The sequence below is a fragment of the Prunus persica genome, chromosome G1, assembly GCF_000346465.2.
Source record: "Prunus persica cultivar Lovell chromosome G1, Prunus_persica_NCBIv2, whole genome shotgun sequence".
NCBI classification, from domain to species: domain Eukaryota; kingdom Viridiplantae; phylum Streptophyta; class Magnoliopsida; order Rosales; family Rosaceae; genus Prunus; species Prunus persica.
In genome coordinates this window covers 402,520-430,407 of record NC_034009.1, presented here as the reverse complement: position 1 = coordinate 430,407, position 27,888 = coordinate 402,520, and the positions used below count along the sequence as shown (strand labels likewise).

Here is a 27,888-nt window from a genome sequence, read left to right as displayed (position 1 = left end):
GTGAATTAACTCGATTTACAAAAATACTACAACTTGGATGAAAAGAGTGTCGAAAAATAGAATGAACAAAACACAGAATCGGTCTACATTCATCACTAATGAACCAGGGCATAGTTGCTTTCTTATACATCACATCCCTAACAAGTTTCATGAATGAATTGCATTTACACGTGTTATAAGTAGAAACGAACAGGGGTATTCTCATACCAAATTCTCACCACTCGAACTTCGACTAGTCTCCCCGGGAGACAAGACGACCCGCACTACGGTTGTGAACTTTGTGATGTTTATGGACAATTTGCTAAAAGAGGTGAATAATTCAAAAGGAAAAGCAAAATAGGGACCACCACAAGAATGACAAGAAGAAGGTTTGCTATTGTTTTCCTTCTTGGAATTAACTCTTTTTGGTATACATAATGGGTGGGGCAGTGATGAATTGTAACGTTGTCACATTTTAACATCACCCATCCAAATCCTTAATGGGTTGTTATTGTCAAGTTCAATAAAGAGTCAAAGACAGTTATCGTCCAAAACAAACGGATAATAAGAAGCTTGAGTACCACTTTCGAGTCACTCAATCATATGGTGCCTCAAGAACATGAAACGATTTCGGCATTGCATTCCAGTTTAGATCTCAGAATTCAGATACCAATACAAGGAAATCACTTGCCGTATTTTTGCTTTTGATTAGTCACAATAAAAAATTTCAATGACAAAGGAAAACTGATGTACACATCATGTAAATGAAATACAACTCAATCTTTTATTACCTATTTGGCTATTTCGCCAAGGCTTCCCCAAACCTCTCCCAGCATATATTAATTCACAGCGAGAGGGTTCCACGAAGCAAAGATTCGCTAGACACTTCTATACAATACAGTCAATGTTACAAGTTACAATCAGCATGCACAGTTGAACACAGAATTCCCAAAGCACTTTGCCTTGGTTGCTATCTTTCTCACACCTGATTCATTTTGAGAGGATCTGGAACTGAAAGATGACAAATGTATTCTATCCATTATATTAATAGTAGGAGCCTCGAGAATTGCCTTGGGCAGATTTAACGCCCATTGCATGGCCCAAATAGAGAGCGGCCTCATATATATTAGAGATCTGAAGTGGCCGTCCATCGTCCATCCCTCAGGAGTCTGGAACCCGTATCTATATGCAGCAGAAGATGAGAGTTATATTTGTCATGCCAAAATAAATAAGTTTTTTGTGTTCACAATATGATAAAGAATTCAAGATATTATTTCCCCGCCACAAAAGTTACATGATGCTAAAATGGTGATCTGGAGAAATGCACAAGTACTGATGTGAGAAACTTAAGACTAGCCAAATATTTTAGACCATATTGTTAAGGTTTAAAGAGAAGTGAGTGCAGGTCCATACTACTATCCTCATTAAGGGGAAGCAAGTGTAAGTGGGGAAATATAGTGTACAAAATAGGAGATAAAACTCTCAACCCTTATATTGATATGGAAAAAAAAAAAAGCTCCTTTCCGGCATTATAGAAGTTACAAGAGGTTCTTAAATTTGAGGGTCACATATTCTGTACACCATAAATACAACAGCAGTTGAACATCAAAGCTTGGCAATTGAATACCATAAACCATATATCTTTATCCGACCTTGCATTCATGCATAACTTCCTAGAAGTGATTACTGCATACATCCATAATCTTTATCTGGTATATACTGCTCGAACACATTACCCAGCTTTTAAGTTTAACCTCAGAAAACTATCCAGAACGCATTTGAATCAAATTCATGTACAACTTCATTAAAGAACGTCATGAACTATTGCATTCATCGACCGGCCCTTTCCTAGTATCTTATGCTTTTAGAAGAATTGATATCTGCCTTATTGGACAAATATGTTGACCACAGGGAAATATTCAACTTGAAATAAATAAATACTAGGATTATTTTTTTTAAAGTCCATCATTTTCACATCTAAAACATGACATGAATAGGTTTTTTTCTAAAAAAAATTAAGAGCGATAATTACATCAGCTATACTGTACTGAAAATTAATTGGAGTGTGTGTTGTACTTACCCGTAGCCCTCCTCAGACCAGCCGGCAATAAAAATACCTTCAGCAGTAGTGAATGCCTCTTTCTCCTTTCCAGCCAGGATCATTGTAGCAGCCACTCCATAGGTGACACCAGTCCATATTTCACGCGACTGCATGCAGGACTCATCCACCTTTCCACTGGGATGCATTCCATTTACGGCACCCATCTGGCCTCCTTTAACTTTCATGACATTGAAATCATAGATCTTCTGCAGAGCACTTTGGATTTTAAAATCATCAAAAAGGGAAGGTAAACCTGAGGATGCAGTATACCACTGCCCAGCCAGTTGATCTGCTTGTATAGATTTACTGTTACTACTTGATCCGCTATCGTAATTAAAATAAGAGCCATTCCACAATTTTTCCTCAAAAGCTGGTTTTGCCTTTAAATATTTAGTTTTACACCATTCAGCAAAAGCTTTGTCGCCTAGTTGAAAGGCCATCGCAGCTGCAGCTTGAAGTGCAGCAAGCCACAAGCAGCCACAGTAAGCACTAACCCCATGAACTGTCCAAGCATCGTAGGTCTGATCAGGGAAACCATCATTTTCAATGAGACCATCATTGTCCCTGTCAAATTGTTCCATGTACTCCATTGCAGCACGAACAGCAGGCCAGACATCAACTCCAAATGCCATATCCCCTGTTGCAGAAAAGTCTCTATACACCTGAAGTACAAACTTTGGGTTCAAATCCTTCCACTTACTAGTATCATGAATATTGTATGCATTCATTTCGTTCCACGGATCATGTGTTCCCAGATCATGAGGGACAGCTCCTCTAACCTTACGAATTCCCCAATTGCCTTCTGCCAGAAACTTTACTTTTCTTCCATCTTCAGATAAGACAGCTTTTGCAAAGTCCCTTTGAATATTGAGTTCGATTTTGGGAAACAGCTCAAGAAGGGCAAATGAAGCATAGAAGTGCACGTCATATGTGTTCCACATGATATATTCCACTCCTTCCAAATAAAGGAACCTCCCAACATCTTCGTAGTCATTTTGTGGATCCAACTTTACACTCCTATGATGACCAGTTGCAGTATGCTCGACAACTGTGCCTTGTTTATTGTTGACTTCAGCTTCAGTAACCTTGACGTCTGTATATTCAACATTTGTTAATTGACGTTGATTTTCATTAATGTTTGTTACTGGTAAGGGAGAATCTGCAAGAAAAATCATTAGCTATTATAAGGGAAGGTAATAAGCAATTAAAAGTACGTGTTAGGGCTAGTGCTAGTGCCCACACAACATCATTCTTAAAGCTAGGTCAAAATGTGAAATATCAAGAAAATCAGTATAGATGAATACCAATCCAAACTGTTCCTCCAGCCACCAGAAAGTAGAGCTCATTGAACAATGTGAACTTGTACCTGCAAACATTGTACACAGCATTAAGTATTAAGTACAGAAACCAGCAACGAGTAATAGCTCAGTTATGTCCTAGATATCTAAAAGTTCCCATAATCAATCAGTGACAAGTAAGCATAGCAAAGTAACTTAACAAAGTTCACTTGATGATTCCATTGTTGTGGGTCTTTCCATTTGCAATGGACCTGGTTATGGATTTATGATGCTTTAATCACAACACTTGCAGAGAGTATTTACATGCTTTTGACAGGTTTCCATAAGGGTATCTGACAAGACAATCTCTTAAAAATTAACTGCAATATAAAGGACCAATCACTGGCAAGTTTTTTTTTTTTTTTTTTTTGGGGGTCAAACTTGAGCAAGCTCGAAACAACTTTCAGTGGAGACTGTTGTGGACTGTTAGTTGGGTGTACACCCAAAACCATAAGAAAAAAATTTGTTGTTTGATAGAACATTACGATTTAACGAAGAAAAACAAAAGATAAATACTGCTTGAACTAAGAATTACCATTCTGGTAATTTTTCATCCTTGAGGATAGGGTTTTGCCACTTTTCAATATCTTCTTCCCATCGCTTGTAATCTGTCCAAATTTCAAGATTAATCAGCATCCCAAAAAAAAACACCAACTACCCTTGTTAAATTTGAAACAAATGCCAAAAAGTAAAATCTAGGAAACTTCAACAGATTAGTGTCTCGGTTAAATGTTGCTCAAAGAGGTCTCAATTAAAAAACAAAAGATACATACTTGTTAACGCATGATGCACCAAGTCCTGAGCTGCCCTTTCAGATGTTCCATAGAATTTTGTGTACCTCCTGAAACAAAATTATAAACATGAACAACCAAACAACCACATTACCATTCTTTTTATTAGCTGTCCAGGTTACAACTCTCGTACGCATTCATTTGTAAAACAGTGTGCTCCTCTGGATACTAATAGCTATAGTACAAGTAATGAAACAGAGCATCCCAAAAGTCCCATTACATGCACAAGGGAACAAGGGGAAAAAATAATTTTCCAATTACTTGCAAAAAGGAACAAGGGGAAAAAGAAGATTTGCAAGAAACTTACCTATGGTACGAGCTTCCCTTCAAAAATTTTACTTTTGGAGATGACCATGATAGACCAAATGCAATAGTGCATTTCCCATGAGGTTCCACCCAAGCAGAAGCTGAAACTGCAGCACAGAGTGTCTCTCCAGGTGATGAAGACATGCATGGCCCAGAATTGAAATTCTCCCGATCAAATTGTCCATCCTCGATAGATAAATGCACAAGTTTTTAAATAAATAAAAAATTGTCTAGTATGCATAACGAAATCTAAGTAGAAGTAATTTTAAAATTTAAATTTAAGCAACAAAATCACCGAATTGACATGTTCAAGTTAGGACAAGCAATTGAATTTCAGTTAATTGCCAGAGCAAGATGAGATATAACATAAAGCAACCAAAAACACACATTATACATAACATTAGAACACCAAAGCACTGAAAATAATACCTGCACCATTTTATCCCACATTTCTTTAGCGGTAGGGCTACTTCCTTCAGATAACCCAAAACATGGCAAAACAGTCACACTCACGTTTTGAGTTTCGCATGCAGCTACCGCAAAAGTAACAGGAGGATTCCCTTTTGCAGTCCTGCAACATATGCATAGTTCATAGAAACAATTAAAATCTACTGTTAGGGAATAGTGACTGACAGAAAGAACTCAAGAAGAACTTGCAAGAATCATGCAACGTGATAACTCAAATTGTGTTGGTTGTTCAGGTTAACAAGATTTCAAGGGCAAAAATAAAGCAGAATTTTTAAAAATTGCTACATGGAACAAAAACAAGCATAGGCATTGAATAAGGTGCTCACCAGCAGACATTCCACTGTTAACACATGCAGTTGCATGACATGTTTCACCAACAAATAAAGAAGAAAGCGCATAACATACTATACCATTTAACTAACAAAAAATTTCATAGCAACAAATAATAACGCATGAATAAGATTCCAAAGTATAAATAATTTGGCAATTATTTGTTGAAGTACAATTTCAATTTTTTTTCATCATATACAATTTTGTATTAATTTGCCAACACTTTACAAATGAATGACAATTAAAATAGGAGTAATAATAGAGAAGAAGTGAAATTGAATCTCATTTCAAGTTTGTTTATGGTTCAAACTACATAGAGAATTAACGAATTTGTTTGAGAATCCATCATTAACTTGATCTAATAAAACATGACACAAATAGAGATTTTATTATTTATAAGAGGTATTCTTGTACCGTGAATGATTTAACAATATCAGTTATGTAGTAGACTATAGTTCAAATGGTATTCCCAAATTACAGTAGGCTTCCAGTATTACCAAAACAAGAACACAGCTATTTTATGAAATCCTATATATGTAGATTACAAATATGCTTTTTAAAATTTTTTTTTTTTTTTTACCACACCTATGATTAACATACTGGCGTATGTAATGAAAACCCAATTCAGATTAAACCAAAATGCTTAATGAAAAGTATATGAATAATCATGCCAGTCAAAATTAAAACCAATCAGCCAATATCGTAAACAATGGTTGAATGTCTAAACGATATTAATATTTAATCTTAAGATTGCAATATATAAGCAACCATATTTTACTTTAGCATCAAACGACGATAGCTGAAATGCTTCTATGATAGCTGTCATACTTTTGTTTTACTCTTTGACTCATTTCGTGATTTTTTAAGAATGGATTTTAAGGTGGTAAGTTGATGCAGAAGCATTTTATTTTGTCTCATGGTCCACTTTCTTTCACTTTGTTTTGGGGCTTATATGCCTCAACAGACGGGCAGGGAGTTGTCTAAACACATGGTCTTCACTTTGACCTATTAAAACACTGTATGGGCAGAACAATCTGCAAACCAACCATCACAAAAGTGTAATAAGGTTTGTTGACTTGCTTGTGATGTAGAAGTACACCAGAGACTCCATCTTCGCCTCTATCAAATGAGAGAAGTAAGTCAGAATATATTTGAAATATGTATGGTTCCGTAATAACATACAGCAAACACCAAATTTACTCACATAAATGGTTCATTCACATGATCTCCTGACAAGTGTGAGATTCCTCCAATTGAATTCTACAACAGGAAAAGCAATAGTTACTACATATCCAACAATCTTTGAATCACTTGGAAACAACTCCAGAAGAAATATAATCTTACCGCCCATGTAAATAGAAGGCTGACTTTCGCTCTTTCTTTTCCAGTGTTCACCAACTATATCAGAAACAAGAGTCTTAGAAACAAACGAAATAAAAGAAAATCATATTGAAAATCTTGTGCTAGGATTTTTAGATTTGCAGCTTGTCAAATACATCAAAGAGGTTTTGGAACTAAAGATATTTTTCATTTAAATGTGTATGGCATCCGGTTGAATGAGCATACCGTGTAGACAAAAACAGCTGTAGGAAGACTGCTTTCTCTGTAATTATGAGGAATGAATGGTGAAATTTGCCGACACGAAATTTTCAATTCTGGGTCAGGTTCACCTAAAATAAATATATTACAAAAAAACATGTGAATTAAAACAGCAGTGCAATGGGGAAGTCATACATGAGCAATAAAAAAGAGGAACGAAGAAAGAATAGTACCATCGTATACGGTCCATGCCCTCGGAAATAAAGCATGGTATGTGGAATGCTGGCCACCCAGGTTCCAGCCCCATGATGATATACCCTGATCACCAACTTTCCTGTAAAAGAAATAAATTAAATTAGGATATTGAACTACTAAAGGTAAATTTAGCACTCCTAATAATCAGGATTTTTGTGTGAAATCTTAAAGGTTTACTGGTACATCTTTCCCTATTTCTGTACATAAGCTGCAAATCCTATTTGTGGAGTGGTTAATCCCTCTAAGTTGAAAGTCTGCCAAATGGTTATAAGAGCTAAGTATCTTTTTGATCTCCACATAATGTTAATAGCACGAGTTGCCAATTTCCTGCCTAAGTGTCAAAGCATACCACCAAATTCCATAGGGGCCAGGTTAACCAAGGAACATCTGCCAATGTAGCATTCACTTGCCAATTTAGAGAGACCTCTAAGACTTCCTTTTATGCTAAAAAGGAAGACAGAGACTCTCAATATGACATATGGACCCAAAGCTTGGTCTTGACTTGCAGTCAAAGATTGTAAAGAAGCATGTAGAATTCTATAAGGTATTATCATATGATGGTTTTTCAGAAATGGTTTCTAAACATAAAATTATCCTCTTACCCTAACCCTTCATGTTGACCAGGGGCCAAGACTGATGCATAATTTTTATTCCCACCATCCCTAGATATAAAAATCTGCAACATCACAAAATGAATCAAATTGTCAGAGTTAAATCATGATTTGAAGACAATAGGGCAAAACAATTTTCTTCTTCTCTAGAGATAACTAATAAAATATTGATATTCACTTCGCTTATATATTGTACAAAAGCAAACAACATTAACATTTCTGAGCTGAATACAGTGTCAGTAACAGCCTGAGGTACTAAGAGCAGCCAAGCTGGACTGTAAGCATTTAGAGAACAATCCCAAGATTCTAAAGTTTTAAGATGCCATCAAGCCCTTATATACATATCCCTTCAAAATTCTCAACCCCTCCCTCCCGGAAAAAAAAAAAATCATTTTTTAAACTACTAATTTGCTAGGTAAACATTGGGCAATGAATTTCATGACACCATCTCTCACACCTAACCAAGACCACCTTATCAAATATCTGTACGAAACTACATTAAGTAACAACCATCTGCAGGTAAACAACTGAAGTAAATAGATTGATTATTTGAAGCTTTGCCGCATAAATCCTTGACCATTGCCTTTTGAACATATTACAAAGATGTCCTCTTTCTAGCCATATAGTAATATTGCAGTCTTTCTACCATGATTCTACACTACAACATACAAAGTAAACTACAGGCATAAAACAAAACTCTGATGGTTTGACTGGCAATACCAACAGCACTGCTGGAGCTGGCGGCAATTGTATGGTGACATAGACACAATGTCAGTGCACATGTTAAAGGCATTAGCAATGGTATGGCAGTGGCAAATCCATATCAATGGCAGAAATGATCACAGTAATGTATATCACTATATGTGACCATTTAGTTGCTTATGAAGGAAACAATGATGATAAAGGATTACATGTTTTCCTATTCAGCATTCAGCGCGACACAGATTGCTTAACATTTTAGTAATTTTTTCATACCCGGTGCTTAAATTTTTCATCAAACACACTGAAATCTTTAATGCTATACCATTATCAGATGCATTGAGAAAAAAAATTTAAAAAGTTACCAAACACAATTAATCATCTGTTGAAACTTTCCATTGTCAGTGTTGAATTGATTTATCAAAGACACCCGAATTTAGTGTCAACGTAATTAGAAAGCAAAACAGCATATAGAACAATAACTTTTAAGGAAGATCAACTTTGAACTGCTGTCGAAACAATTCTTGACAGCCTGCTCCAGGCTTATGACATAAGAATAGTTAAAACTATTTGTTACTTATATGGAAGAGTTTCCAAGGACTCTCAGGTTATCCTGATTTGACATCCAAACACAGAAGGTACTTAGCACCTGTTATCGTATGGGTATTACGGAACATATAATTAAGAAAAGGAATTAGATAACATTTTTTTGGATACATAATTGACATGGTTGTGTACCAATAAAAATACAGTAGGAACACTTAAAAGAAACAGATAATATCAACGCATGAGTAACACGCGTTCCAAAGAAGCAAAAGAACAACAACAAACTACAATACAATTAAATAGGATAAAGGGTAGAACTTTACAGAGAATTGATTGGCCATGACAGGAGAACCTTCACATATACCAGGAATTATTTGCCATTGCCTGAACTCGCCTCTAAAACCTCTAGATATGCTGCCACTTCTGTAATACATTCAGATAAATGTCTGGTATCACATTAACAGAGATAAACAGGTCAAAGAGTTGAGTCAACCTATTGATTCATAACATACCCCATCCCTCCAAGTGGAACCCCCTGAGCTGCAGATGGCTTGCAACTTTCTCGTGTAAAAGGATCAATAGGTGCTTTCTGCATGACACAAGAATTTTAACATCCTTTGTAAGGAGGAATCTTCACCCAATTGTTGGACAGGTATAACTCATAGAAATACCAGTTGTAAAGAAGGGCAAAATGGCATATACATCTAGAAGGTTGAGAGATTTTACCCTTCCATGAGAAGCCTCTTCCCTGATATATGACCACAAGCGTATACCTAACCTAACCTAGAAATTCAAAATTTTCACACTAGTTAAAAAAATTTAACCAATGAAGTGGATGCTAGAAAATTGGTAAAAACTGAAAAAGCTCCAAACATCATAATGTACAGGATGAATTTATTAGTGGACAACATTAAAGAAAACAAATCACTAACCATCTTTATCGCTTCCCTAAATGTAACACTAAATTCTCTGAGAAGATTAGCATTGCTGTTTAACTTCCTCCTCCAGGCATGTTCTGGTGGGGCCGCACTATCAAAATCAAACTATAGAAAAGAATGAAAAGAAAAATTAATCAGATTGAGTACAGAGTAAAGTTAACCTGGCAGGCTAACCGCCTATCAAAAAGGCACAAAAAACACAAAATATAATAGCTCAGAATCAGTTTGCTTGCTAATACACACTACACAGTAAGAAAGATGCTCAACAAAATTCACAAAGAACAAGAGAATTGTTTTATTTATTTTTTATTAAAAGTTCATTCATTAGAAACAATAAATTGACAACTAATAACCCAAAATCTAACAGTGGTAGCAGACACAAATGTTGCATTATGATACGGCTTGAGATTCCAGGCATGATATGTTCCCACATTGTACACAACAACCAAAAAAATGTAAAAAAGACTTCAAATTAAGCATGAGAAGTCCTTCAATGAAGCATGTGTAGAATTAACTAAATTGCAGAATTTTGAGTTTAAACTTGGCACAGATTTTAATCAGTCAATCATGCAAGACAAGCTATTTGATGAAACTACGTTCAATAAATCAATATTTTAATTGCGATTCTTCTCCACTGGTTCAAGTTAATTGGAACTCCCCTCCACCACTCCAATTAAATTGTTCGAACACCTTTGAGAAGTAAACAAAATGCATATGAAGACCAGACAATTAACTTCAATTTTATTTTGGGCTTCAATAGTGAGAACAAGCGTATAGCTATGCCCTCAGGCTTTGTTGATCAAACTCTAGACTTGATCAGAACTGTCAGTTCTTTACTTTTCCTCCCATCTCTTACATTTTCTCAGCAACCAAACATAGCCCAAACGAATAACACAAATGTTTTGAGAAAGAGAGAGAGAAAATTAAGTAGAAGAAGAAGCATACCAACTGCAAAGTGTTTCTGTTGATATACTCCTCAGGCGGCCATGAATTCTTTCTACAATGGAACAAATGCCCACTGACCATGTCGACTAATTCTTAGCTATTCACTAGCCCAACAAAATAAAAAAACTATCTGAATTTCCAGTTAAAATATATCTCCAAACTAAGCCGTCCAAATTCGATTACAAGGAAGACCCAGAGACCTTCCTTCCACCTCCAGAAAACGGCAAAGCCCGAATATAAGCGTACACGAAAGGGCAAGCAAGCAAGCAAATAGCTTTGAAGCTTTCTTTGAGCTTTCTTCACAGCCAAGATCTTAAATTTGAATAGGCAGAAGAAGCAGCCGGAGCTGGAGCTCCACCGAATCCAATTACTTTGGGGATTCGAAAAGCAAAGATTTTGAAATTGATATTTGATTTGATTGAATTTGATTGGATTGGATGGATTGGTGGCTTGGTGGGTCTGTTGAGTTGAGAGTCTTTTGTTGTGTGTGTGAGGATGTAAGGCGATTGAGAGTTTGTCGTGGCGAGCAGAGAGTCGGCCGCCTGTAACTCAAACAGTCTCCAAATGCCTGCTGCAATCAACTACGTGTCTCAGATCGCCAGGTGGAGCTTCTTTCTGCTCTGCTTTACTCTCCCTCTCCCTCTCTCTCTCTCCTGCCCTGCTGTTTATGACTTCTGTTTTGTTATTTGGGGTATTTAACAAATTTTAATAAATTTGGGTTTTTTATAATTAAAAGATAAAGAAAGGAAGAAGAGCGCGTGAGTGAAAAGTCAGAAGCTTTGCTTGCTTTCGTAGCTTCTAATTCTAACCCGAAAATGAGAGAAAATGATAACAAAGCAATAAAAGTGAGAGTGAAAGTGAGAGAAAAGCATAAGCCTTTGTTTATTTGTTTGTTGTTGGTTTGGGGGAGGGAGGGAGGGAGAGAAGGGGGTGGCTCTTCCTGTTTGCTGTTGCGTCGTCACTCTTTGTGCGTACAACTTACAATCTGTGCCACTCCTCATATTAATCCAATCACTGTCCACCATTAAATGAGGGAAGATGCCCACTATAAACTATTCGTTTTATATATATATATACATATATGTTGTACTAAAGTTTAAAATTCAATAAGTACATTTGAATTCTCCGTTTCTCAATATCACTTGTATATTTAAAAAAAAGAATTTCCCAATTTATTTCAGCTCGTTTAGATTCTCCAACAAAATGACCCGATATTGCATTTGTACATCACTACTAAACTCTATAGTTTGTTTTGATTAATACTAAAAATTTGCATATTAAAGAATACTACAAATTTATATTCTATAATTATGTAAAAGTGAAAATGAAAATGAAATACAATAATAAATTTTCTTGACAAGCGGAGTGATACAAGGTGGACTGTGTCGGTATGTCTTGGCAAAAGCACAGGCACAAAAAGAGAAGAAAGAAAGGACGGTAAAAGAGTCATGGAGGGTGTGCCAGCCATTGATATATGGTCTGGTCAATGGGCATATCACATTACATACATATTGGCATTTTAGTCAATGTAGAACCATCTATTCTCCACTAAGCTTCTAGAGGATGTAACAAACTATTAAAAAGTCTAGTGCAACAAAGTCATTACTCATTATACATTTCTTGCCTCCTTGAAAGGAAGGACATTTCTCATTTATAAACCGAACTTATTAAAAGTATTTAAAAAAATTATTCATACATGTTAATTGACAAAAAAAGTAAGAATTTCTACATCCAAACAAGTATTTTCTAAAAAAAAATTAAGTGATCGTATTTTATACTATTATAATTATATTACACCTAAAACAATAGTAATAGTAGATATGAACTTAGTCAAGTGAATTAGAACGAACATACTTATACTTTGCATATAAATTCGAATCCCCCTCCTCATAATTTAGATTATATTAAAATAGAATATTGCTCGTATATAAAAAAAAAATTTATGTGTTTGTTTTCATTAACGGCGTGGGCCTTGGTGTCTACTTGTTACTACACCACGAGGTGATCGCCTGCTTGTGCATCCATTTGTCCATTCATATATGTTTGTTGTTTTTGCCGATTAATAGTGTTGTTGTTTGTAGCCCTAATTTTAACTCATAATTCAAAGATGCTTTTGGGACCGGAGTTTAATGGATAGGGATAGGGAGGATTTCATTTTATAATTATTAATTAGAGGGGCCAAATGGCAAGGCGGTACAAGGAAAAATAATAATGGCGGTGGGGCGGTGGGATTATAAATAAATCCAATCCAATAAATAATCAGGCAGACATATGATTGACTGTATTTGATTATTATAGTAAATAATTGTCACATGTGTGTTTTGGATTTTGCTTTGCATAATAATCCATTGAATTATTAACCACTCACTTCCACGGCCATCCAAAATGGACCCAACCGACTAAACAAAGTTCCCACCGCGCGCGCTTTGCCCGACCACTAGCCGTTGACTCACTCAACTCTCAAACTCAAACTCAAACTCAAACTCAAAGTAAGGAGCTGTTCAACTCTTGGTTACAAGCCCAAACCCATCATAGGCCCAAGCCCTAACAAAAGGCCTCCCCAAATGTCTTTAGACTTTTAGCTCAGCAAGCAAGCAGGGGCCACGTTGAAAGAAAAAGAAGTTCAGACTTCCATCTCTTCTGCTCAGCCAAGTTCCTCCTCCGTTGTTTCACTTTGTTCTGGTTCACTTGTCCTAATTCCAAGAACCAACACCACTCCACCAGGTGCTTTTCTTTAGTCCGACATTCAATATAGGTTCCGGGGCTTAAATTAGGGCTGGATTGTGATTATTGGGGATTTTGTTGAAATTAGTGCTTTAATTTTTATGATATTTTGCTGAAATTGTGGCTGTGATAGTATGATTTTTGGGGATTTCGTTTAATTGAGGGTGCTGTGGTTGTTCTAAGTGTCATATCCTAATTTCTAGATTGTGATTATTCATTATTGTGAGAATCATATCCTCCTTTAATTGCTCAATTTCTCTCATACTATCTCAGTCAAATTAAAGCTCAAATGGGGGATCATAATGCGTTTAAAGATCAGATTTTTAAGAGAAACCAAACAAAATTTATAGGGCCTTTGAATATAAAAACGTTAACCCCAACTTAACTATGCAAATGGCCTATAGATAAACAGTTTTGATTTGAGCATTCCATATATACTTATAATCAAGTTCACTTACAAGTTTTGCTGAACTGACCATTTTACCCTTCATTTGTTCTAAATGTTCATTTGAGCTTCCACCTGACACACCTGAAGAATAAACAATAAATGATCGAACTAATAAGAAAAGCACTAATGGAAAAACACCATGAAAGATCCAATCAATTCTCGGCAAAACTCACAGCTAGTTTGATTATGTTTTTATATTCAAAGGCCCTGATAATAGTATATATGCAGCTGTTTTATCAATGAAATTCAATCGTATTGTCGAGTTTTGTTTAGGATCATTTTATTTAGTTAATTTGTATGATTTTAACAGGATTTGCAGAAATTGGGAAATTCTAAAGAAGTAGTGGAAGCTCTGCCAAAGTTTCGATAAATCTTTTTCACTTAGGAAAAAACTTGGTATGTAAGCTCAGCCCAGCCCATTTTCAATCCTGCTTCCAGCATTGGCTATGAAATAGTGGAAAATATTAAAACAAAAAAGAAAGGGATAGAAAAGAAAAGGACATGGATCCGGAGCAGACCTTCATACGAGTACAAGAGCGGTTCTCGCAGATCCTTACTCCTAAAGTCAGAGCTGCTTTGGAGTACATTTACCTCTTCATAGCCATTACGTTGTTCTGTATTCTCGTTGTTATGCATGCCAATTACGTTCAACAGGTTTTTCTTCCACTTTCTTATCAATTTATGATTTTTCGTGTTTTTTTATAGCATGTCACAGTGGGACTTGAGCGTGGATAAAACTTGTATTTTGTGAATCAATTCCATGTAAACTCTCTCCCACCAAATACCTATTTTGATGCTTTTACTTGTGGAGGACATATATGCAATTATTGACTATTTATGCTTTCCCCTTTTCTTAGTTATCATAATTTTAAATTTCATGGAAATGCTTAGATAATTGGTTTCTTTTGATATTGTTGGATAATGTTTTCAGTGTGCTCCACACACATGCATGCTTTATATTTTTCGCCGTTGATTTTTTACCTTCCTTGATATCTTGCGATCCCTTGATTAACTTTGATTCCCTTGCACTGGAAGCCTGGCTGTTCAAGTGAGCTTTCTGGGGTTGAAACAACAGAAGCACAAATTATTCAAATTAAGGTATATCATGTCTTCTATTTCTTGAGCTTTTTGATTACTTTTTCACTTATTCATTTTTGTGTTGTCTCACAAATCTGGTAGAAGATCATTATGATGCTTTTGATTAAAGTTTATAGGTTAATAACAATAAATGGTAAGCTTGCATATTCTTTTAAAAAGTGGCTGCATTTTCTGGAGTCCTTGCTTTATCTGGTTGTAAACATAATAATACTGTTTTTGAATATGGTGCAAACGCTTAACTTATAGTTTCATTGGTGGATTTGTGTTCAAATTTTATAGCCAAAGTTGTTTTTTTTTTCTTTCGAAAATTCAGATGTACTTGATTTTTAATTTCTTTTTTAGCTTTAAAAGTCTGTTTTCTTTCCTGGATTTGGGTTGCACATTACAGGCAACTTGAGTTTGTTTGTTATCTTGGCCTGGTCATGTCTAAAATGCTGACTTTATCCCTTTCACTTAGATAACCAGTGCAGGATTGTGGTCGCAGAATGAGTCAGAGTTCACCAACGTGATAGATGATGTCCCAGACACAAAATTTGTAATGTATAAATTAGAATTTTGCTAACATAGATGGAGATGGATTGACATCTTATGCTGCAAAATTTTGGTTGAATTAAATTGGTTCTGATGCTAGGAGGGGGAAATTGGCATTGAAGTCTGATTCTGAAGTTCTGGATCATCCGGCAGATAGCTCTACCAATAGCCCCAACACTATGCCAACAGTTGATGATGCAGTTAGCAAAAATGAAATCAAGGAGGACCGTAGTAATTTTCTTTTATCTGTGAAAGAGACAGTTAAAGCAGCACTTATTAACTTTATCAAAATATGGCAAATGCGTCCTCGCCTCTTGTCAGTGTTTCGGAAACACGGAACACATATCATCGGAAATTTGTGGGTGAGCAAATTTCATTGGCATCCTTTAATATTGAAATAACTGCTGACATTGCTCCTGGATATGCAATAAGTTGTGTTTCAAGGTCCATTTACCTGCATTTCATCTGGTCCATTTCGAAAGTCATCAGGAAAAAAGGCTATATCTGCCTTGGTTTTACTGCCCCCTTTATTCCTTGGCATTTGAAGGATTTCAAATCAGCTTCTCTCTCTCTCTCTCTCTCTCGGATTTGACCAATTTCACACTTGTTAATGGATTATAATTACATGCTTACCGTGAACATTATTTTATTTCTTGTATTGTAGTTTAAATTTGTCTTTGCTGATTTTTAATTTTGATTGCAGAGCATTGCAGGTATACATTTAGATCTTGATATTCCCAAGTGGTTGCGCATACTTCGTTTGGACAGGGTTAACTTGTATGCAGGTTGCTGACTATCCTTTTAATTATTCTTTGTTTATCATCATTTTGGTTTTCAAAGCAACATGTCATTTTTTTAATTACTTTTTTAATCCGGGAAAAAAAAAGGTAAGATAGTGAAACTGAATTTATTGTTTGGTGTTTAAAGGAGCACATAACATTTTTCCACTTTGTTTTTTTTTTCTCCTTTTATTTGGCCTCTTTGTCAATAGCAAGAAAAAAAAAATCTCTTTGCTTTTGTTGGATTGAATTTTAATTACATTTCCTGATATGAAATATTTTATTCTAATGTTGTTTCAATTACTTGTTTGCAAATGCTTAATTGGATACAAAGAAAAGGCAGAAAATAATCATTGATAGCGAGTTCTCTGGATATTATGACCCATGAGCATGTAATTATTGTACTATATTGAGGATGTTGTTTTTGATATTGAAAGTCAAACCTTTGGAGGAGCTTCTAGTTGCCATAGTACCAAATCTTATTATATCTTATAGATGTCCTGAAAATTTCTTATGTGCATATTTATGTAAAAGCACGAAGTCCTAAAGCTAAATAGTGAACAACATAGTTACCCTTCTTGGGTTAAAAATATAGGTTATGGAAATAAAATTTGAAAAAGGTTTTTAATGAAAAAAAAAAAAAAACTCTTTATGAAATGATTACAATGATATTCATCTCTTGTTGTATTTCTATATGCTTTTCTATGAGCTTATTTTTTTCTATCCCAAAAAAAAAAAAAGAAAAAAAAAAAAAGAAACACGATAGCTGAACAGATGTTTCTAGTTATTGTTACTTTATATCCATTGTAACCAAGTTACTGGGAACATACGTTATCAAAATTCTGCAGTTAGGACTGTACTGGATCTTTTGTTCAGTATAATCAGTTTTTCAACAGCCTTTCTTGAACTTGTGAGAACTGAATGCAACTGTTATTGACAATTTGTTTTGAATGTGTCTCAGTGCAGTGGCTTGAGAACAGAAGCAAAACTTTTGAACCAACTTATTTATACACTATGGAAAAGGTAATTTCTGAACGTGGTACTTCCACTATCTCCTGAGCTTTCTCTGAGTCAGACTGCACAGGTTTTGGCTGCAAAAGCTTGTGATGAATAATAGTGCCATGGTTTTGGAGCTTGTTTTGTATTATTTTGGTAATTTATTTATCAAAATTTTGTTTGCAGGGTTATTTCTTATTACCTGAAAGTGCAAGGGCTCAGCATAATATTCGTTCTGTAAACATTAGCATATCAGCTCGACATTCTTGTTTTGGGAACAGGTACCAATAATATCTCCTGAAAAATTACTAATCTACAGTTAATACTCATGATGCAATTTTTTTTTTCAGTATTTGTTTTTATTATGAAAGGACATTATTTATGCAAGAAATATCATGGCTTATTTGGATTCATAGTTTTGAGTAGTTAATGTGCGTATGTGAGTTGTATACTAGCAGGTGTTCTAATTGTTGTGTATTTACCTGAAATTACCAGGTGGCAGCAACTGCTTATTAACAGATTTGTTGGATATGATACTATTTTAATCAATAGTTTATTGAGTTCTCCTGGACAAGGTAAATTACCAGTTTTTTGCCCCTTTATTTTTCCCTATATCTTGTATTCCTAATGTCGCATTAATGAAAAAGGACCCCTGTGCAACAACCAAATGAAATTGACTGTTGCTTAAACGAACTCTCTTAAAACTGTTGGTTTATAATAATAATTATTATTTTTATCCTTGAAATAAATAAAATAATTGGTTTTTGATGTTGCTGATTTGATATTGTGTGTTTTGTCTTCATTACTCAATTCTTGAAACAAAACAACCCAATTATTGTTAACCTTAATAGTTAATGTCCAAGTTTGACAAAGCAAAAATAAACAACATGAAAAAAAGCAAAGCCCCCACATGGGCCCATGTCAAATCACGGACACGTGCAATTAAGGGATGATTAAAGACGCATGCTTTGCCAGGGCATGATTGGGCTAATTCCAACAAAGTCCATTCTAAACTTATCTGTTTCATTCTAACTTTGATTGTTCAGAATCTGTTATTTTGAGTTTGGTTTAGCTCATGGTTTACTTTCATAGTTTGATTTTTATTAATTATCCTGTTGTGGCTAAGCTTGTTATGCCACCCATTCCAGGTTATCTTTATAATTTTCAGACAAAGGAGTTCTTTAATCTTAGTTATGCACAAGAACCCCCAAAAGGTCCTGCAAGGTTTGGAGGTTTGTTGACTTATGCCTTCGATTTCCATTCTTGTGCTGCCTCTCGTGCAATGTGGTTTCAATATCTACTTGTGCAATTTCATTACGCATCTCACTGGTAAACTTGATATTGAGGTAGAAGCATGGGGAGGCCCCCCCCATATATGTCTACCAATAACTTTAAGATGAAAAGTTGCATGGTTAGAGTACTAAGCAAACAGGCTAATTTCTGGCGTTATTGTTTATCTATTTATTTATCTTGTCCACTGGTTGATGATAATTGATCAACCACTGCTGTGGAAGATAATTGCTTCAAGGTTCTAGCATTCTATCACTTCCCCTCTGCCCTTTCCTCAAAGATTCTAGCGTTGGCTGTGTTAAATCAACTTTTAACTTTTGGCCCAGGCCATGAATACTTAAGGAGCCATTTGTAAATGAACTTATAAATTAATAATTTTTTTCTTGAGATGCTCTACATAGATTTTCATCTTGGACCAGTCTTGGGTCAACTAACATTGTAGAATTTTGACTTTTCATTGATAAATTAAATGAAATTGAGAACTTGGTCCCTGGAAATCAAATTGTATTAGTTAAAGAAAGTATGACTCCCAAACGTTTAAATGCAGTCAAAATAGAAAAATAGAACATTGTGGTTTAATACCCAAAAAACAACAGTGTTACTAACATGCCGTTCACTTTTCACAAACAATCATAAAGTTGCCACATATTTCCTTCTACATGTCCCTTTTTTGTGAAATTTTCATTTTGAAAAGCAGTTGGTGAGGTCATTTGTCTATAAAACAAAATACATGATGAATATAAACTTGTATAAAAAAATGCATCTGTTCTTTCATAAATAAATAAAATGCATCTGTTCCCCAAATATATAAAGGAAGAGTACATAACAAGCAGGTTCCATTAATATACTACACAAGCCTACTTATTTTACTGTTTGCGCTTATGGGAACATTGCAACAATACTTGATTTTATTTTATTTTTTTTATCAATCAGGGAGGGGGAATTGAACTTTTTACGTCTTCCAATTTTGGGAAGAAAAGTACCACTAGACCAAGAGCTAGTTGGTACATCAGTACTCGATGTGTATATTCATCTATCTGTAACTAAATTGCTTGTAGTTTAATGCACTTGTGAGTCTGACATAATGGAGAATAAGTCTGTAAATATCTTCTGGAATAATGACTGAGAGATTAATTGGTTGGGGTTAGGTTTGCGAGTCATAGGAGAGTTGCGAAAAGGGTTTGGACTTTGTGGAAAATGGAAATGAGACGGCATAGATTTTCTGTGTGGCGACGGGGTTTTAGGACTTTGGGTGGTTTGGTTAATGCAGCTGGTATAACAGTCACATTATTTTCTTTTTCATAATTGATTGGGTGGTTGGGTTTTAGGACTTTAGATATCGACTTATGCTTTCTGAAAAGACAAATTTTGTAAAAGGCGGACATGTGGAATGTGTGTTTGTGATGCTTTCAGTGTTACAAAAAATGTTCAATTTGGGTATCTAAAATAATGACATGTGTGCTGTAAAGAATAACCTGTTATATGGATTAAGACTTATTTTAATTATTTATGAACAAAGGGTCTTAAAGACTTATTTTACCCTTGCAATTTATGTGCATTATGCTCAGAAAAATTCTGGTTTCATTTGGTTTCCATGCAGACTACCTTGTGACAAAGTGTGGTGTGCTTATGATGTCACTCTTTGTGTTCTTTACAACCACCATGTCTGTGTCATTCACATTGAGAGAAACACAGACTCGCATGCTGAAGTTCACAGGTTTGTGTTATTTTATCATGTGTATTCTGGATAAAGTAGCTCTGTCTCTGTACATGCCTCCATTAATGTGTTCTTGAGTCCTTTAGCCAATGAAATGATGTATGTGAACTCTTAACTATTTTTTATTATTTTAACTTGAGAAATAGCATTCATCCTTGTGGAACTATGAAATTTAGAGTTTGGTACCCAAAACATTATCCATTTTGTTTGCCTGGTTTGATGAGTATCATTTGGTATGAATGAAGTGAGGTGGCAGCATATTTGGGTTTCCCCGTGTGTCATGCTTCCTCCTTATCCCCCCTCTATATTTGGGTGCTTACTTTTGTCAAATTATTGCAGTGCAGCTTCAACATCATGCTCGTCATCAGCTTCCGACATTCCAGTTGATTTTTGTGCATGTAATTGAATCACTTGTCTTTGTGCCGGTAAGAACACATCTTTTTGGTTCACCATCAATACAATATATACTGAATTTTTCATGCCAAAACCCTTTTTGGTTCTGCAGATTATGATCGGGATTTTATTTTTTCTGTTTGAGTTTTATGACGATCAGCTATTGGCTTTTATGGTCCTAATACTTGTCTGGTTGAGTGAACTATTTACGCTAATCAGGTTTCTCTCTCTCTCCCTCTTTCATTTTAAATATGTGGCAAATGATTGGGTGCCGGTGTACATACTCTTTCATAATGGCTACTTTTCGTGTAAAAAGTCATTCACTCTGTTTAGAATCTGGTTTGGGCATAGGGTTTATGTAGCTCCAGGCTTAAAATGGATATAGTTTTGAGGCTGGGGTTGGGTACTAATTGACAGTCAGTGGTAAAGTGATGTGGAGCTAGTCCAGTGATCCCTGCGGTAGGGTGCCTGGATCACGGGCTTTGATATTTTGAGTGGCTGATTAATTGGCTTAAGATATGCTCTTAGCAAAGGATTATGGCTCAATTCATAGATCTTGGCACCTGGTATAACAATGAGAGGCAAATTTTCCCTGCATTAGGTGTACCCTATTTTGCCACATTTCTAGTTTGTGTCATGCTTTTTTCATTTGATTGTCTTTCTTGCAGTGTCCGCACACCCATATCGATGAAGTTCTTTCCCCGCTTCTTTTTGCTCTACTTTCTGGTTTTCCACATCTATTTCTTTTCCTATGCTTATGGTACGTCACTGCTTCTTACTTTACTGGTAGATGGAAACGTTTTTTTTTATATTTGTTTCTGAAAACCTACCTTCAAACTGTTGCAGGTTTTTCTTATTTGGCTCTTTCTACAGCTGCAGCGTTTATGCAGCATCTCATTCTATACTTCTGGAACCGTTTTGAGGTAACCCCGCTGTGTAGTTTTTTCCCTTTTGGGCCTGGTTTATTGTATAGATGATTATATTATTTTTAATGGCACCTTTTCTTTTGCAAAGTTTGGTTGCTTATGATAAAACAGTGGTAGTTTCATTTGGCTTTCAATTTTACACCAGTGGAAGATGTTCAGATTTGGTGTTCTTTTCTTTATTGGTTGTTTTAGGCAGTAAGTAATTATATCTTGTGAACGTGTTTCCCACTATAAGAACATGTTGAAACAGATTTACACAAAGAAAAAAGGGTAAAAAGGTCTAAATAGCTATGTTTACATTCTTGTTATTCATTGATAAAAAAAAAAACCAGAAGATTTCATTATGTAAACTAAAATTTGGCAATAAAAGCTTATCTGAAAGCCATAAAAAAACGCCATAGATAAAGAAATTAGTTATTGGAAAGAAATTTTCGGAAAGAAAAAGATGTCCTTCATCTTGAAGCTGGGAGCAACTAAAAAACCCTGTCTATTTTATTATGGGAAGTCGTTCACTGCTTGATGTTGTATGCTGTCCGCTTTCATCAAACTTTTACTGTTGAAACTACTAGCCTTTGTGTATTTTCCTGGTTTGGTAAGAGACCATAGGAGATGCTACAGATATGGAATAAGATGATTTATGGCGTGTTCAAGTGTGGTCTTTTTGTTATTGCAGTAATCTGTAATTACCTTAATGAATCGATGTTTGAATAGTTATGTTCTTGGTACAGGTGCCAACTCTACAAAGGTTTATCCAAAATCGACGATCACAGCTCCAGCAACACCCAGATTTCCACATTACTTCATCAACATTCCTTGCCTCAACTTTACATATCACAAGATTGAACACAAGAAATCCTGGCCTGGTTAATTCTGACTTGGCATCTGGACCTGGGCTGAGATCTGAACCCAATCCAGCAGTGCCATCAAATGGAGCTGAAGTTCCTGGGCTGCAAGAACAGTCAGGTAATGACAACCCAGACCGGGTGGGAAACCCTCAGGTTCCAGGCCAAGCTGACCTGAGTGAAGCAGAGAATGGTCCTAACCCCGGCGCTATGAATCCATTCAGTTCACTTTTGTTATGGATCTTAGGAGGGGCTTCGTCTGAAGGCCTCAACTCTTTTCTTTCTATGTTCAGAGATGTGAGAGACCAAAGACAAGTTTATGCTGAACCCCCTAGGCAAGAAAATCAGGATATACAAAGATAGTACTACCGGAAGGCCGGAGGAGATGTTAGTTTACCTTCCTTCAGTTGTTCATGTATGTGAAGTAGTATAGGTTATGCTGGATATACACGTCTGTATAGAAATCATATATGCAGATATATCTTGTCACAAACTTTTAGTTTATCTAAGAAAACAAAAGAAAAGAAATATTGGGTTCGGAGATATCCAATTTTTTCATGTCTAGATTCTCATTTGCAGAACATGTGTGGGTTGCTTTGGGAATGATGATCACTTCTCTTGCAACTGAACCTCCATTTTTTTTTTCCCTTAAATCTTTCCAGGGTCCAGATTCATGTAGCAAGTAATTGCCTAATTTGTGTAGAAGTGGCAAAAGTTTAAAGGTTTCGAATTATATGGATTTTGGATAATGTGTACTTAGCTGTCTTAACAATGTATTTCATAACTAGACCTTTCATTAGATCATCCTTGCAAAATTTCAGTCAAATAGAAATGCATTTGGTTATCTACCTTTGATCAAATAAATAGACGTACACACAATATTTTCAATAAGCAATGAAATGTTACAAATAATAATAATTAGTTTCTGATTTCGGTGAATTTTCAACAAGTGGTTAGTGTCATCTTAAATTACTAAGATACACAATAAAATTCAGAAAGCAATTGACAAGCAACATAGTTCAAAGTTTTAATCCCAGAATATGAAAAACCTACAGATCCATGGAAAGAAATAGATGGAGCGGCAGTCTCTGGAGAGAAGACAGACTGATGGAGAGGAATAGTTTCAGGAGAGAGGCAGTAGGGAAAGTAGTCATCAATTAACAGAGACTATTATATCGAAGAAAAGTAAAGACTCCCTTGGTAACAACATAAAAATGAAGAAAAAGAAACAAAATACAAAAACTTAGTATAGAACTTAATACAAAAACTACCAGAATAAGCTTGAAAAGAAAAGAATATGCTCAAACATATTCAAATGCAAAAAAATTAAAAAAATATGAAAATTCAATTTCCTAATCTAATTTATCTCTTCCAGCAACCGTACATGAAGTACAATTACTTTCTTTTCTTGTCTTTTTAACGCCCAATGAAAAGCAGTTCTTAAATTGTTCCAGCTTCTCATAGCTATCAAATATCAGAACTCTCTGTGAACTTGTGATTCCCAATCTCCCAAAAACATCATCAACAAATTCACTGCTCCACCGGTCCAGGTCCCCAAATTGTCATTCCTGAGAAGGTTGAACTGATGCTGCCAAATCTTCTAACTGTTTCCTCCCAAGATTGGATATAAGCTCCATGGAAATGAAGTGCTTTGGTAGACTCTCAACCTCTTCCAACTTGAGATTGTATATCGGTTGAAGCTTTTTTGCTTCTGAATCTGCTGCTTCAGCCTCTGCAAGCAGAAGGTTTGCTTCTTCAAGGTCGCCCAACTCCAGAGCAGCTTCTCGTTCTGCTTTAGCAATACCAGATATCAGAAGCAACCTCTCAAACCTAGCCGTTGCTACTTCTTTTTCCTTCGATTGAATATGCCCCTCAGTCTCCTGCAATCTGTTAACAGTCTCTTTTATCTCTTGCTCGAGCTTCTCAAGCTCTAAGATGGCTCTTTCCATGTCAATCTGTATGCCATCCTTTTCAACATTCAATGACTTGGCCTCGGCAGCTAGCCGCGCAGCTTCCTTAAAGTTTCTTGCAGTGGCTGCAACTTTCTTTTCTGCTTCGACCTCTGGGACTCTTTTGTCTATGAAAAGAATTTTCTGCTTAGAGGTTGCTATATCTTGCTGAATGCTTGACTTTTTGGAAGACAGTTCCTGTAATGTAGCTCTTGAGGCAGATACATCCTGTTGGAGCATTTGAACATCCTTGGAAAGCTCCTCCTCAGTCTTTGCAAGCCTGACCTTATCTTCCCTGGACTTCAAAATAGAGGACATGAGAGTTTTTCTAAGGGTAGCAACTTGCTGATATGTCTCGGCTTCCTCTGCAGAAGCCCTAGCCAGTTCCCTCAACTTTGCTTCCCTCTCTTGTTCCTGAGTGAGGAAGGCATTGATTTCCGTCATTTTTGTTGAGAGAGCCTCGCTCTCTGCATGTATCTGAGAAAGGCCTGCTTGCAAGTCGCTAGACTTGGCCTGAATGCTGGATTGCATGTCCTGGAAGTCAGAGAGAGCACGATCAATCCTTTCCTCAACTTGTTTGATGTCATGATCATTTTGTGCAATCTCCTGTTCCTTGCGTTTGACCAAAGCAAGTAGCTTGTCCAGTTCGTCCATGAGAATGTCTTTTTTCTTACAGAGACATTCTTTCTCTAGCTTGTCATCTTCCACTAAAGTGTCAATGGAAGTGTTCAAGGAAAGCCCAGCATCATGGATAATATGGGATTCAATCTCCAATTCCATTTTCTTGGCTTGCAAGGCTTCAGTTGACGAAAGCCATTCGTCGGTTTCTTTTGAAGAGTGTGATTCTGCTGTTTGCAAGACCAAATCTGCATCATTTGAAGCATCCTGTGATATTGAACCAACCAACAATCATATTACTCATTAAGGATTACTTGCAGCTACTCATGTCATAATTTTCACTCATTCCTTTTATCTCCATTTTCAATACTCTGTCTATACAGTTATAGTGAATGCTATATATGAAACAATAATAGTAATTAATAAGTGGAGGTGGGGGTACTCACTGTTGCAAAGCGTTGAAGCAGGGAGGCGCATTCTTCCTCGGCGGCGATCTGGGATTGGAGAAGGTGGTGCATTTTCGAGTCAAGAGCATCGCAATTGGCCTCAGCATCTCTGAGTGCATCAAGGAGAGCCTGTTTCTGGTTTTGAGCAGCAGCAAGGCTGTCACTAAGCCTTTGGGCCGTGTCGAAATCCTCAGCCTCGCAGGCCTCTTCGAGCTGCTTCTCGAGATTGGCATATTCGAGGGAAGCCAAATTGAGATGGTCAGCGGCAGCCCTTCTCCTGGCAATGGCGTCCTTCCTAGAAACAGAGACGGATGCGGCTGATTGGCGAGTACGGTTGAGCTTGTCGGCGATCAGGGCCTTGCTCTGATCCAACCGTAGCTCGGGAGGGGCTTCTACTTGGTCATTTAATACCACTACTTGTTCTTCTACTGATACTGATGGTAGAGTGGTGGGACCCACTGGGGTGCTGCTGATGGCGGTGGTGGTGGGGGGCAAGGGAAGGGAATTGTCATCATCTACATAGACATCATCGACATCATCGTCGACCTTGGAATTGGAATTGGATCGGGCGTATCCGATGCGGAGGCCAGCAGCTCTCTTTTTTCGTCTGGAAGTGGAGTTGTGTCTGGACGTTGTTGTTGGTGTTGGCTTTGGTGTTGGGATTTGGACAACATCTTCTTCTTGGGTTTGGGTTGGGGTTTGGAATTGGAGTGTGAGGTCGGAGAAGAGGTTTTCGTCGAGGGGCTCAGAGGAGGATGAAGATGGTGGTTGGTGAGATTCAACGGCGGCTGGATCTCGAGCATAATCATGTTGTTGTTGCAGAGGTAGTTGTTGAGGCTGATTATTAACAAGATCATGGCGATTGTGTGTCTCCAAATCCAATTCGGATTTATTGGTACTGTTGTTGGGGGTAAACAATACCATCCCCTCAAACAGCGAATCCATCTCATCTTCCTCCATATCACTTGGATTGGATCACCCTAAACCCAAAACTAAAATCTTCCAAATCCAATAAGGAATTGCTTGCTGCTCTTACCAAATCCAAAGCTTGCGTTTTCTGTTTAAATTTTTGGTGGGTTTGGCTGGCTGGCTGGCTGGCTGGTTGTTTGGTTTCTACTACTAGTGCGCTGCAGAAGAAGAGATTCTGAAATGGATGATGAGGCAATTCAGGCAGGCAGCTTCAACTAACAACAGAGTTGATCGTCAAACTCTGGGGAGATGGATCATCGTTATAAGTTTACTGCCCCTCTCGATTGACAGGAATTGCCCACATTTTGTTCCCTTCTTTCTTTTCTTCTCTTTTTTTTTTTTCTTTTTTTTTCTTTTTTTTTCTTTTTTTTTTTCTGAAAATGAAACTTCCCATTTGGCCTCAAAACATTTTTCTTTTAAAATACAATCTAAATTGGAAACTCATTACTACCTTACAAGTCAATTACACAGTTGCAACAGATCTCTATGGTTAGTGCCTGGGCCTGATTTTCGCGAAGCCGAGATTAATGCCATAATGGGCCAATCATGACTTGGGCTTTTAACATTCACTAAATATTCTGGCCAGGAAATCATCATAGATTTTAAAGGGATATTTATGAGGGTTACTTGGCGTAGAAGAGAATCAAGTGATTAGATTGAGTTTGATTTGATTTCTTCATGGTAAAATGTGACTTCTTATTTAGTTATTTAGTTAGGATTTTGATTACTTACTTTTATTTAGTCATATTGTAATTGAAATTTATTTCTTATTGTAATTTAGATTTATATTCTATGTTATTAGGGTTAACACATATTGCATACATATCTGTTTATATCCAGAACTTAACTGGAATCCTAATCCCACAATAACACTCCGTCTAATATATATATAAACTACAAGAGAATTAAAGGTCACAGGGCAACATTAGCTACAAGATACGCATTCTTTCTGAATTGGATCTGTTCGATCGAATTACAGTCTTCCGGGACAGGTAAGTTATTTTATTTTTATAACCTTTATTTTATTTGATACAATTATAATTTCTAGTTTGGATTTGAACCATGAATTATGTAATTTTTAGAATTGATTTTATATATATGTGTGTTGTTTCCTGGCTTGAAAATGTTTGGGTGAGATTTATGATTAATTCTTGGCATAACTTGTATTGATTGGATTATGAAGCCCAAGTTGATTAGGTCCTGTGAGTCTTATATGACCCACTTACGTGGGTAGGAATCAGGATTCAGAAACTTGTTCCTTAGAGCTCAGCTAGCTTAGGTATCTTTAAATAAAGAGATCATGAATTTTGATTCATT

General features: G+C 36.3%; 3 protein-coding genes across 3 annotated transcripts; 1 reads left to right on the top strand and 2 right to left on the bottom strand.

Annotated features, from left to right (window-relative positions):
- LOC18793686 (non-lysosomal glucosylceramidase) lies at positions 600-11,492 on the bottom strand. The gene is made up of 18 exons (XM_020555514.1): positions 10,846-11,492; positions 9,895-10,005; positions 9,689-9,745; positions 9,475-9,551; positions 9,286-9,385; positions 7,709-7,782; positions 7,085-7,185; positions 6,879-6,982; positions 6,657-6,710; positions 6,517-6,572; positions 6,393-6,431; positions 4,944-5,085; positions 4,516-4,700; positions 4,191-4,258; positions 3,953-4,025; positions 3,385-3,446; positions 2,060-3,239; positions 600-1,161 (listed from the first exon to the last, which is right to left on the bottom strand). Exons 1-18 carry the CDS (start codon positions 10,924-10,926, stop codon positions 900-902), a joined length of 2,826 nt encoding a protein of 941 aa, XP_020411103.1. The 5' UTR covers positions 10,927-11,492; the 3' UTR covers positions 600-899.
- Positions 13,413-23,170, top strand: LOC18791627. The gene is made up of 16 exons (XM_007227282.2): positions 13,413-13,569; positions 14,328-14,671; positions 15,053-15,115; positions 15,573-15,655; positions 15,747-16,008; positions 16,350-16,431; positions 17,387-17,448; positions 17,608-17,702; positions 17,917-17,996; positions 18,570-18,653; positions 20,312-20,428; positions 20,768-20,853; positions 20,934-21,040; positions 21,490-21,581; positions 21,668-21,744; positions 22,476-23,170. The coding sequence occupies exons 2-16, from the start codon at positions 14,519-14,521 to the stop codon at positions 22,950-22,952; spliced, it is 1,920 nt and encodes a 639-aa protein (XP_007227344.1). The 5' UTR covers positions 13,413-13,569; positions 14,328-14,518; the 3' UTR covers positions 22,953-23,170.
- LOC18791888 (centrosome-associated protein CEP250) lies at positions 23,728-27,249 on the bottom strand. The gene is made up of 2 exons (XM_007225165.2): positions 25,603-27,249; positions 23,728-25,423 (listed from the first exon to the last, which is right to left on the bottom strand). Exons 1-2 carry the CDS (start codon positions 26,560-26,562, stop codon positions 24,152-24,154), a joined length of 2,232 nt encoding a protein of 743 aa, XP_007225227.1. The 5' UTR covers positions 26,563-27,249; the 3' UTR covers positions 23,728-24,151.